Genomic DNA, 12485 nt, shown 5'->3' with positions numbered 1-12485 from the left:
TGTCTCTTTCTGTGTCCCACACCCTGAAGCCTTACCTTGTTACTCTGACTGATGGTACATTCTATAAATAGCACTTTCCATTACATACCACCTGAACAGTTTCCTCTCTTGGCCCAAATTAAATGTGCATCCTTTTTCTAAAATGTAATTTTAAATATTAATAATGAAAAAGCTGTGGAGTCACCCATAATTTTTAAAGGTCACTGCTTTTACTTGTTTCTTTTGGGGGAAAAAGTCAAATTGCAGACAGAGAAAAAAAAAGAGGGGGCAAGAAAAAAAACCGGAAGTAGACTAGTTTGGTTTGGTTTCAAAATTAGAGCATGATGACAAGCATGATAAGTTTTGCAACTGTTACATAGCTTCTAATCATCTTGTTGAGCCCCAAAATCTATTTTTTTTATTCAGTCTTATTTTGCAGTCATTTGTGCTTCATATTTATTTTTAAATGGTAGATGTTTTTTTAGTAGTGATTTTGTATGCTATCTTAGCCCGGTCTCCCTTGTACATGGGCTTACAATGAAATTCTGTGCCATCTTGGTGGGCTCCAGTGTGCGCTTGATCAGTATTTCTTACGTATAGTTGTCTCATGGTATATGACAAAGATAGTATATGATCTTATTTTAACCTCTAAATGGCAAAATGGTTTGTCTGACCATAGTCCTTGTTCATCTGGCAGACACTTCTGCATGACTTAGCCTCTCACTGTCTTCCTCTGCACACCTAGGCCTGCTAAACCATAATATACACACACAACAGCATGCTGAAATGCTGGAAAAAAAAATTAACAACGCGTCCCAAGGTTTTGTGAAAGGGTATGGCAAAAGTGTCATAGTATAATGCGACTTTAATTTTGAAAATCACCGCTGGAAGGAAAGTTTTTAAGCTCCATGAGCTGCAGCCGTTCAGAGTAAATGGTCAGATTGCGTGTCAGGGGCTGGGTTTCTCTTTTATCCAAGAAGAAGAAGAAGAAATAAATAAATAAAAATAATACAGCAGAGTCAAGAAGGATGAGACAAAGACACTGAGACACGAACAAATGATTTAGAAACTTCCAGAAGTCGCCATGGCTATAAGGGAGCTCAAGGTTTGCCTTTTAGGGGTAAGTTACAGATGTTTTTGATCCGTTTCAAGGTAAATTCCTTTACCCTGCTGCAACTGGAACTAACAGACAACTCTTTGACGTTAACGTCACTTTAACAGCTTAACGTTTAGATCTACGTTTGGCCATTTAATAACTTTTCATGGAATAAAAAGGTCTTGTCTTTATGGCGTTTGTAAACAAACATTGGCTATGTTGATAGCTTGACTAAAAAAAAAAAAAAAAGAAAAGAAAGAAGAAGAAAAAATACAGGTCATCCACCGGCGGGCGCGGTAGTCCTTTTACACTTTTCCTTGCATTAATTGCAGACTTTTAACCGGTTTAACCGTGTTTTACTACGTGTTTGGTCATTATTTTCTAACGGCTCTTGCGGTTTTATCACCATGACGTCATTTTGCGACTAACCGTTAGATTTCCTGCTGCGTTAGCAAAAATCACCGGGTCTTTGTATAAACTTTTGACAGGAAAAGCGTCATTCCCAACTTAAAATAGTAAAATATCAATGAAGCGATGAAAACTTTACAAAGCCTCGTATTAACCAGGCCCGTGTACGTCTCTACAGGCCTCTGACATGCTCAAGACAATTTTTGAGGCAACTATGTCATAAACTGCCTTCTGCTGGTACATGACAAGCCGTTCACATGTTGAGTGCATACCATCACCATCCATTAAGGCCTTTATTGTAATGTTAATTAGTTATGTTGTAAAAGAAACATAGACAGCAGCTGAATGGTTGGACTTTAACTTTTTTTCTGATGGGGTGAGCTTGTGACCATACATTTGTTTAATCAGTTTGGTTCAGGGTGACACAGACTTTGTGTTTCATGTGCTGTGACTGATGTCTGACCCTCTGTTTCCAGGACACTGGAGTTGGTAAATCCAGCATTGTTTGCCGATTTGTTCAGGATCATTTTGATCACAACATAAGCCCAACCATAGGGTGAGTAGGAAGCACATGAGACCCTAAAAGCAGTTAAATTAATTGATCAAGCTGGAACATTGAAGTGTTTCTCAAAATATTAACATTTAGAAACTGGCATTTGATCATCAATTGCCAATATTGGTTTATGTTTGATTTCAAGTGTTTAGTCATGTCAAATTATTTCACATACCATTATTGGTGTAGAAAAAACTTGAAATCTATCTATCTATCTATCTATCTATGCATCTATATATATATATATATATATATAGATATATAGAGAGAGAGACAGAGATGGATAGATAGATATATATGCATGTATATACACCTGCTAAAAGTTAACCCATGTGCTGTGGTCTGCTGGTTGCATGGCAGTTTAATTGATATAACAGGTAGTGCCTTATATTTTCCACTTGTATAATTCTGTGTTGTCACAGCAACAACGCTGCTCTGTCCTCAGATCCACTTGCCTGTTAAATTAGTTGATTTACCTCTATTGATGATGGGAAAATTGTTATTAAAGCAATAAAAATGGATATGTCTTATGTCCTTTGCATTATTTAGCCCCAATTTGACATTTTATGTCTATTTTAAAGTAATGCAGTAAGTTGCTTTTAACACCAGGACCCCACTACCTGTTAAGGAAGAGCCTTGAGTTTATAAAATATGGTAGAGATGCCAAAAGGGTTGGACTGAATGACATAAATAGGTCTTACTAAACAACGTCTTTTAACCAGAATTGACTGTCAAGCACCTCCACTCTCTGTGCTATTCACTTCCTGCTGACTTCAACAGATCCTTTTTCCTGTGCATTTTTTTTGCTTTATATGCACTGTTGTGAAATGCACTTAATCATCCACAGAGCGTCATTCCTGACAAAGACAGTACCATGTGGTAATGAACTGCACAAATTCCTGATCTGGGATACAGCTGGGCAGGAACGGGTGAGTAGTCCTCTCTGTATTTTAGCTATAAGTTTACCCACATCACTCATTTTCCATTCCATCTTAAACTAGAGTTATAGGAGAGTGACAGGATGATTCACACAGGGTTCAAAGGTTATGAGACATATTTCTCTTTATTTGTGAGCCTGTCGCTTGTTGACAATCCTAATATGCAAGGCCTTATTCCTGACTGTTTTCCACAAATCTAGTTCAGGAAATGCAACAAAACAATTGACAACCTGCATATTAATGGCATATTTATTATCTTTTCCCAATTGTATGGGTTATTTGATTTATCGGGGGATAACCTTTTCCAAATATTTACACATACGGCATCAGGTTAGAAGTTAGTCATTGAGATCATTCCCTAATAATATACTTGGAAAATTCCCATTGGAAAATTATTTACTTGACATTTGTTACTCGCACAGAGGGCCTGACATCTCGTATACATCCTCATTAATATATTATTATTTTTACTCCAACTCTAGTTTAACCTGAGACAAGAAATCTTGTTGACATCAGACGACTTTTTTAAGGCCAAGATCCAGGACATTTGATAGATGCATAACGCTCAGTTGAGACAAAATTCTATGTAAAGCTGGATTGCATTACTAAAACCGATTTCAGTTCCACTCGTTGGTCCTACTTCTCTATTTTGCAGTGGTAATGTGCCCCTTTGTCTTTCAAATTATTGCTTTAAAAACATCCATATATTCCCAAAATCCCTTGTTGATGGGCAAGATGACTACTACTATTTAATCCCTATAGGAAAATGGGCAATTTGCTTCTGCAAAATGTAGGTGTTGGGCCATGAGATAGACTGAGAATTTGGCCTAAACCATAAATATCAGAAATCATCTTTATGTTTTCTAAAAGATACAAAGGCAAGACAGTCTATCAATCCATTACATTTATATCAAAATTTCTTTAGTTTCTAAGTCACAGAAAATATCTTAATTAATTTAGTGATGTTTTATTTATTTAAAGCAGTTTTGAGTCTGATTCCATCTGATTCCCATTTCAGTGTTTTCTATGAAAACTAATAGGAATATGTCCTGAATGCAAACATAATAGGAATGGTTTTAAGTGGATCCGTTGATTTAACCTCCTTGCAAACCAGTGATCCTTAAATACAAGCCAAAGTTGGTGTGATAGTGATGTTTATGCTCTCCTATAAGCTCCATCAACTGTATCCATATCTACCACATAAACAGTGGCATGTTATACAGAACACATTACTCTAATAATACACTAAACAAGTTTGATTTTGAGGTATCAGCTGTGTGGCCTCAAATCACTTGGTGCACATCTTCAGGAGCTGTCCGGTTCTGTAGGTCTTTTCCAAAATGTCAAAATCAGATATTGACCCTGATCCATAAATTAAGATTTCACATAAACACTGAAAATGTGAAAATACCAGACGTGGATGAATGGACTTGTATTGTAGAGTAACTCAGAGAAAAATACTGTATTCTATTAAACTATCTGGTCCTTTTCTCCTCATTTTACTACTCTTAGACCATAGTGATTGGCTTAAATTTAGTATTTATTATTTTAGGACTCTTGTATTTCTGTGTTATACGGTTAGAATGAAACAGGAAAAGTGCTGGTACAATAGCCCATTTTTAGATAAATATATCTCTTTATAAATTGGGGTCATGAGACATTATGATGATTCATGTCAGGGGGATGGGCTAAAGCTTGCCAGACTTGCTTACTGCATGGAAAAACGAGTACAAGTATTTCGTGCTTGTGTGTGAAAACAATATCTTGAGACCTATATGACATGGCTGATATGACATCACCGTCGGTGTAATTTGTTCTTCTGGTAAACGGTGTAACACACTGACTTATGATGTGCTGCAAAGAATGTTCATGAGAAGCCCCACTTTTTAGGAAAATTGTGGGTTTTTGTAATTGAGTAAAAATATAACATAAGTATGACTGAGGACAAACAGAAGAGACTCAGGAGTTGCTGACCACATTAAACATTAAGGTCTCTTTTAGGAGTTTGTATTGCATGTGCCGCCATTAAAATGGTGAAATGTGATACACATTTCTGCTGATGAAAGCACTTCTGTTGCACATTAAAGTGATTAAAGAAGTTGAAAGCTTGACTTTACAGTATATTAATACTTTCTACATAATATGCCATGAATGTATCAATGTGTCTGTAAAAGAAAAAAACATTACTGATGTAAACAAAGGAGGTTTTTGTAAACAAGAGTTGGGACATAATTTATATATTTGTATATTCTATTCAGATCTTTTTTTTATACTGGTCCATCACATTTCTTTTGTGGCCAAGGAACACATCAACTTAAAATACTACATTTTTAAGAGTAATCTTATGTTGTGTTAGTGGACAAGCTGTTACATTGCTCTCAAACCACATTTGGCCTTCTGTACTAGAAATCTGTTGATTGCTGTTACTAAGCTGATGCATTCACTGACCTAAACACTGAAATGATGTGATATTTAAAATTAAACTGCATACTATTAATTCATGTTCAATATAGTTGATCCCAGTTTGTTCATTTGGATATCAAGGCTATAAAAGGTTCACAGTAAATAATAATAATACATTTAAATGTATTCTTTGCACCACAAACTTTTTCCACTGACCACTCATCTTTTTAGAATGTGTTGGCACACTAGACTAATCCTAATGAAGCAGACATTGTCTGTCTTAAAGTTAACAAGGCTATTTTTAAGTCTTCATCCAGGTTTTAGCTTGTATCCTTTTTAAATGGCAATTAATGGTTCCTGAAAGTTTTTTAAATAAATCTCTTTAATTGATTACAGTAACTAAGTTATTGATTAAACTGATTTTTATAAATGTCCTTTTTTTTTAGTTTCACTCATTAGCTCCTATGTACTACAGAGGATCAGCTGCTGCTGTCATTGTCTACGACATAACTAAACTGGTAAGTGTAACGTCTGATTTGGTGGTATTGGGTGGTGACATGGTCGGTGCACCCCCCCCCAACCATATGGAAAAAGTAAATAACTGCTGTCTTGAATGAATGCAAAGGAAGCTGGTTTCACACTGCGAGCCTGATGTAAAACTAAGTTACTTTTCCATCATGCTGGGATGCTGTGCTTCACTGACTTACAGATGTCATTCTTTCCTTCTCGCCTTATGGAAACTTGTTTTAAAAACACTAATGCTCTGACTGTGACTGTGTGACACATTAAAAATGCAGGGCACATTCTCAGAGCTTACCCCAGAGTTGACCACAATGTGCTCCTGTTGTCCAGGACTCTTTTCAGACACTGAAGAAGTGGGTGAAGGAGCTGAAGGAACACGGTCCAGAGGACATTGTTGTAGCTATAGCTGGGAACAAGAATGACTTGGGAGACATCAGGTGGGTTAATTTTATTCTCTTTAAATGTCAAAGATTTTGGAGAAGGCTTGTTTCTAATATTAATAAAACATTTGCAAGCACAATATTTAAAAACAAAAAGAAAAATTTGCTTCTTAAATATTTGGGAAGAATATTTCCGTTTTATTCCTTTTGTTTTTTATTGGAGTTCCAGTTAATTTTATTTCACCAGCTTCCTTATAGACTTACTGCAGAGCAAGAATCTGAAGTTCAAGTAATGCAGTGGCTAAATAACCTGTGCTCTAAATGCACTGACTCTACTTACTCCATGTGTCATTTGCTGTGTTTGTCCACTGCAGTTCCTTTGGAAATGGAATGGAAGTAAGTCACAGATAAAAACTTTGATTTTCCTTTTGAATATATTCTTTTTTTCCTGTTCTTGTCTTGCACAGGGAAGTTCCTATGAAAGAAGCGAAGGAGTTTGCAGAATCAATAGCAGCTATTTTCATAGAGACCAGTGCCAGAAATGCTGTCAATGTGGAGGAGCTTTTTCAGAAAATCAGTAGGTTTCATTCCTTTTGTGTTGCACCTGTGAAATGTGTGCCGTATATTCTGTCTCTCCTTTACAGTTCCACTATGTAACACTCAGCGATACAATATAATACTCGTAGCTATGATTGGATACGTGTAGAATGGCGTAAAAAAGAAAACCATTGAGCTTTTGTTCCCTTAGAATAATCTGTCTGTATCTGTAGGGGTTGTAGGTCACAATGCCAAAACAAACCAGCAACTACATATGAAGAGGGTTTTTGTGTTTCTCACATTTTGTAAATAAAATAATGTATATATTTTTTTCATCTTAGTGGCCATCAGGGTTTTTTCTACAAGCTTGAATTGAGAGGGTGAAGTGACGGTTTGCAATCTGCAATTTTGCCACAAGATGTCAACACAATTCAACTTTTTAATCTGACAGTAACTAAACACTTCTGTAGTCCTGTTACATTTATTACATAACTGGTTGCAGTTTATTTAAGCTGACTGCAGTCATTTTACATGATTGTCTCTCTTCACCCATTTAAAAACAGCAGGATGAGACAAAAAATACAAACTCCTGCTGTGGTTAAATGGCAACGTAGGGACATTCTTATGATTATCTACTGACCTTTTATGTCACAGATTTTGTTGTTGCTCAGCCAAAAATCACAGAAACACTAAAAGTGGAGTCCAGTAACAGCCATGACAGGTTTTAAGACCACTAACTTTAATGGAGTGATGGTAACAGCTAAATGTTCCTGTCCACTCCTGTTATCTTTGTCCTGTGCAGATTTGTGACTTTAGTCTCAAAGAGTAATAGAAATGTGATCTTTGGTTCAGGTTTTGGTATGTTGTTAAAATATCATCAGGATCACGTTATGATAGAGCCAACAATATTACCAGACATCTTCTATCTGATATCTGATTGAGAACATTGGTCATTTTTTTGTTAAAGTAACAGCAGTTTTAGTTTCTGAATGGGTCATATTTATTTATCAATGTAGGAATGGCACAGTGGAACAAAACGACACTGTCTGAGCATTTCCCAGGGCATATTTTTTCACTATAAGTATCTAAGAAACTGTCTTATGTTCTATGTTGTGCTTTAATCTGATTTCTAAACAGATTGGCTCAACATGCATAAACAAGTTAAAAAAGAGGGATTTTAAACTGTTTGTTTAATCAGACTTATCATGCTAATAGAAATTCCTATGCTAACATTACATGTTAAAAGAAAAAAATGACCGTGTGCATTATTCATGTCTTTATGTACTGTTTAATTTCACATGTATAACACGGGTATCATGGCAGCCATCCTCCCTTTGACAAGAGTATGTGTGAATGAAGCCATGACAAACTACAATTAACGTCACCTATTTCTGAGGGACTTAATGGCCTTGTTTTAACAGAATGATAAAGCCAACAGTGTTGTGTATCCCATATCTGAAGTAGGCTTGCAACAAAGATTTGTGCATGTGACTCAATGCCTGATAAGTGAGAAATTAATCCAAGCATTAATTAAAGGAAAAAAAGGCCCATAGTGTCACAGAAAGGACATTTTAAAGATAATACCTTAAACTCTGGTGATGCACAAGAGACATCCTCATCCCTGTTTTAAAAGGACAGGCAAGTTCCTAGTAGGTGATTGGTCAGTCAAAGTCATGAATCAACATCAACCAATTAGATGAGCCAGTCAGTTGGTTGAAGCAGCCATTGCTGACTGCCCTCATTCCTAAAACTTGCTTGTGGGGACCAGTGTAGGACGCTGATTGGTCCAAACATTTCTGCTTTGGACACAAGCAGTGGACTAAGAACCTGACAAGATCGATTCTTTCATCGTCATGATTTTGTTAATCTGTTGAACCAGGTAAAGAAACTGGATCACAGACCTCTCTCTCTCAGAAAGGGCTCATATGATCAGCAGGTTTGAACCCAGAATTGTTTTGAGACAACACCGCAAATTACTGATGCAGATCAGTAGTAGTAATGGTCAATTCCTAAAAATAAGACATATTCCAGTACACATTATGCATTAGTGGCCGTTTTTATGTCAGACTCCCTGCCCCCTTAAAGGTTCAGTGTGTAACAAAATTAAAGGTCACTGACAGACAAATGTAATATATCATTTAAAAAAAAAAACAAGGTTCATTTTTTGTACTGCTTAGTCTAATTCAGGGTCACAGGGAAGCTGGAGCCTATCCCAGCAATTAGCAGTTGAGAAGCAGGGTACACCCTGGACAGGTCACCAGTCCCTCGCAGGGTATCTTTACTAAAATAACTAATGTTTTCATTCTCTCAGAATGAGCTATTTATATTTACTTGCTGTGGGTCCGCATATATGGTGGCTGCCATATTTGTGCTACCATTTTAACTATGGTGTCCCTAAATGGACAAACAGCTCTGTGTGTGAAGTGAAAATCCTCTCTGAGTTTTGAAACTGCAGTTCTGGCTTTGTTTGATAGGTGCTAGAGCACCATTTGGAATAAATAACACCTTAAAAGGCACATAGAAAAAGACAGTACACAATTTTGAAGTAGTTGCCTGTAGTGCAGTCATCACTGCACCTGAGGCGACTGGACCTATGTTTATGTCCGGAGAAATTTTGACCACCAGTGGCTACCATCCTTGGTATTTGAAGTTATAGCTATGCCCATCTTTATCACTGCATGTCAGTAATTCTTACACGCTGTATCTTTTTAATGCTACTAGTACAAAACCTAACTGTTCAACAGTGTTATTGATTAAAGATTTTCAGTGATGCTCATTCCTTTCATTTTAGGCAAACAGATTCCACCCTTGGAAAACCCTGAAGTGGACAGCAACGAGTCCTTTAAAATCACCCGGCAGCCACCTCCATCAGCCAGGAGGTGTTGCTAGTACCGGGAGGGGCCGATGAGATGACTTCCTCCAGCACCAAGGCCCTGCAAGCACAGCACATAGTCCACAACACACACAGCATCTTTCCCCTGGAGAGACAACTCAGTGGACAGATTGAAGTCAGCATGAGAAACAGAAAAACCTGCCAACGGTGTTACACATGTAGGTCAATACATAAATTTCAGCTACCAAAAACCATTGGTTTTGTCCCTCTCTAGTGGTCTTTTGACAGAACTACATTAGTGTTTATTGGTATGGTGATGTGCACTTGACAACAGGTAATTATGTTGCAGTTTGCAAGATTATGCACAAAATAATAGCTATCGATATAAACTGGTGTGCTTCATAAATCCAGGGTTTGGTTGTTTTGTGCTTTTGTTTTCTTTTGTCACTTGCTGTGCAGAATTTCATTGCAATGTGGCTGTCAAATGGCACACACTGAAACTAAATGTTTGATTTTTAATATTTAACAACTCTCCATTTGTCCATTTGTGCAATTTTTGCCAACATTTATATATGACCCCATAATATTAGATATTAAAGCAAGAGGTTGCAAATTATAGACTAACATTCAGTTGAATGGATCAAAAGCAGCAACTTCATTTTCCTCTTCATGTGTTTCATGTGCATTTGCTGTACCAGAGTTTAACTGTAATGCTGCAGAACAAAATGCTCAAATGAATTTTTACACTATGACAGACCCAGCTGAAGCACTGTGACCAATACTAGAATTGTTTACATAGTGATTTGTTAAAGATGTTTTCTACATGCTGATACGTGTTGTTTGACATTTGACTACAGGGAATGGCTGTAAAAACTGCCAAACATCAGCTTTTGCTTGTATTTTAACAGAAAAAAGGGCTTCATTTCTAATGTTAATAAGCAAAAAAAATGTTATTTACAAGAAAACATGCCAAGTTCTAATTAATGTTATATTGTAAACACTAAAACTCTGGGAATTGGACTCCTAACATTTTGGCTTTCAGAAAAGTAATAAAAAGCCTTTTGATGAGGATATGTTTAGACCACATTTAAAATAAGATTATGTTTAGCTACTGCTTTAGGGACAGTAGTGCTCTTGGATTTGACCACTTGAGAAGTCTATAACAGCACTTTTGAATTTATTTAATAAAAAATATTTGTTACTCAGAAATTAGTATTCGATAAAAGATTGGAGTTTTTTTTTTTTTTAAAGAAATACACTTTTGGTTGTGCTCAACTTGAAACTCCCATTTTTACCACAATGTGTTATGTTAAGATGAAATATCTTTTGTAGTTTGTAATACAGTGTGTATGGTTGTGTATGATGTCTGTATGGAAAAAAAATCACACCAAACTTCCATTTAATAATCTGCCAGTTTTAGTGTGTTTATTCAAAAACATAGCACGCAGCTTTTGAAGTAGGATTAAATGGGACCTCTACATCCATGAATCCCAAGACTGATTCTATTTTGAGCAAATGTCTGACTTGTGACTACAGTCCTTCACTAAACTATGATGGGAATACCTTAAAACACAAGATAAAAGTCGGGTTAATTGCTTCTTTGTGAGTTGGATTTTAAAACTTCAGAAGAGGCAGATTTTTTTCCCAGTGCAGTTTGGTATGATACTACCTCCTACATGAGATGAGCTTCCCAACAAGTATTATGTTCATTGCCACATGAGTGCCTTTGTTTTTTTAAATAAAAATATAAAAATTTGTATAACATGGCTAAAAAGTGAATGGCATTAATTATATTAATAATGGATTCATTCATAATTTTACATTTTAGCTGTACATATATTCAACTAAAAAGTGCCTTTTCTTTCCAGCCAGCATCACTGTGTATGCACATCATGCTTCTCTGTATTCTCTGTAGAGCAGATTGAGTTCTGTATAGTAACCATTGTAATAAAGTAGTAATCGTACCATTCATTCGTTGACTTTGTCTTTGTTTCATCTGAGAATAGGAAGTTTGTTTTAAGCTAATTGAGTACATTCACTGCTCACTTTTTTTAAGTACATTTTCCTAGAACTGGGTTGGACAAACTTTTGCCTTCTGAACTATCTCAGTTCTTCATGATATTGGTTCAACAAGGTGTTGGAAACATTCCTCAGAGATTGAGCTCCATATTGACATGAGGAATTTCTGCAATATTTGAGCCAGCCTGTCTGGCAGCAACCATGCTGCATTCACAATAACTTAAATCCCCTTTATTCCCCATATTAATGCTTAATTGGAACTTCAGCATGCCACTTTGACCGTGTCTACATGCCTAAATGCACTGAGTTGTTGCCATGTGATTGACTGATTAGCTGTTTCTGTAAACAACAATTGAATGGGTATGCCTAATAAAGTGGCCGGTGATTGTAGCTGCAGCCAATGCTAAGTCTGCTATTGACAAATATACCTGTTTTGTTGTTTTGTTTTTCCTGAGACCTTCAATAAGGTTCTTACATGTTTCACTTTGGAAAACTATAATACAGTTTTAACAACCTCTTACAATTACTATTGTGTTATTTCTCCACAACTTTGTGATTAGAAACCATACACAGTAAAGCTTCGCACAAGCTTTCATTGTTTCAGCAAGTTGATTTTGGTTTTTCAGAGTTTTTGCAGAGGATTTTTCTCACTGAGAACTTCTGGCTTCACCCTCCCATGTCATGAAATGGATTTTCTTTTTTTTTTTTTTTTTAAATAATGTCATCTTTACATAAACTTCCCAAGACTTCACAACATCCTATATCTTGACTACAAATACATGTATTGTGATTTTTTGCCCCCATTTGGTCCTCAGAT

General features: G+C 36.3%; 1 protein-coding gene across 1 annotated transcript; it reads left to right on the top strand.

Annotated features, from left to right (window-relative positions):
- Positions 1 to 893: 893 nt before the first annotated feature.
- Positions 894 to 11618, top strand: rab31 (RAB31, member RAS oncogene family). The gene is made up of 7 exons (XM_041993136.1): positions 894 to 1099; positions 1960 to 2039; positions 2884 to 2965; positions 5824 to 5895; positions 6230 to 6336; positions 6747 to 6856; positions 9608 to 11618. Exons 1-7 carry the CDS (start codon positions 1064 to 1066, stop codon positions 9703 to 9705), a joined length of 585 nt encoding a protein of 194 aa, XP_041849070.1. The 5' UTR covers positions 894 to 1063; the 3' UTR covers positions 9706 to 11618.
- Positions 11619 to 12485: the final 867 nt, after the last annotated feature.

Source organism: Melanotaenia boesemani, chromosome 8 (assembly GCF_017639745.1).
Source record: "Melanotaenia boesemani isolate fMelBoe1 chromosome 8, fMelBoe1.pri, whole genome shotgun sequence".
Taxonomy (NCBI): domain Eukaryota; kingdom Metazoa; phylum Chordata; class Actinopteri; order Atheriniformes; family Melanotaeniidae; genus Melanotaenia; species Melanotaenia boesemani.
Note: the sequence above shows the minus strand (reverse complement) of the source record. Positions and strands in the feature narration are given on the sequence as shown.

Bases quoted from the DNA above. Each gene is read 5' to 3' on its own strand.
- rab31 (XM_041993136.1), top strand. From the start codon at position 1,064: ATGGCTATAAGGGAGCTCAAGGTTTGCCTTTTAGGG. The intron at 6,337-6,746 runs GTGGGTTAATTT...TGTCTTGCACAG, and splicing joins AATGACTTGGGAGACATCAG to GGAAGTTCCTATGAAAGAAG. The intron at 6,857-9,607 runs GTAGGTTTCATT...CTTTCATTTTAG, and splicing joins GGAGCTTTTTCAGAAAATCA to GCAAACAGATTCCACCCTTG.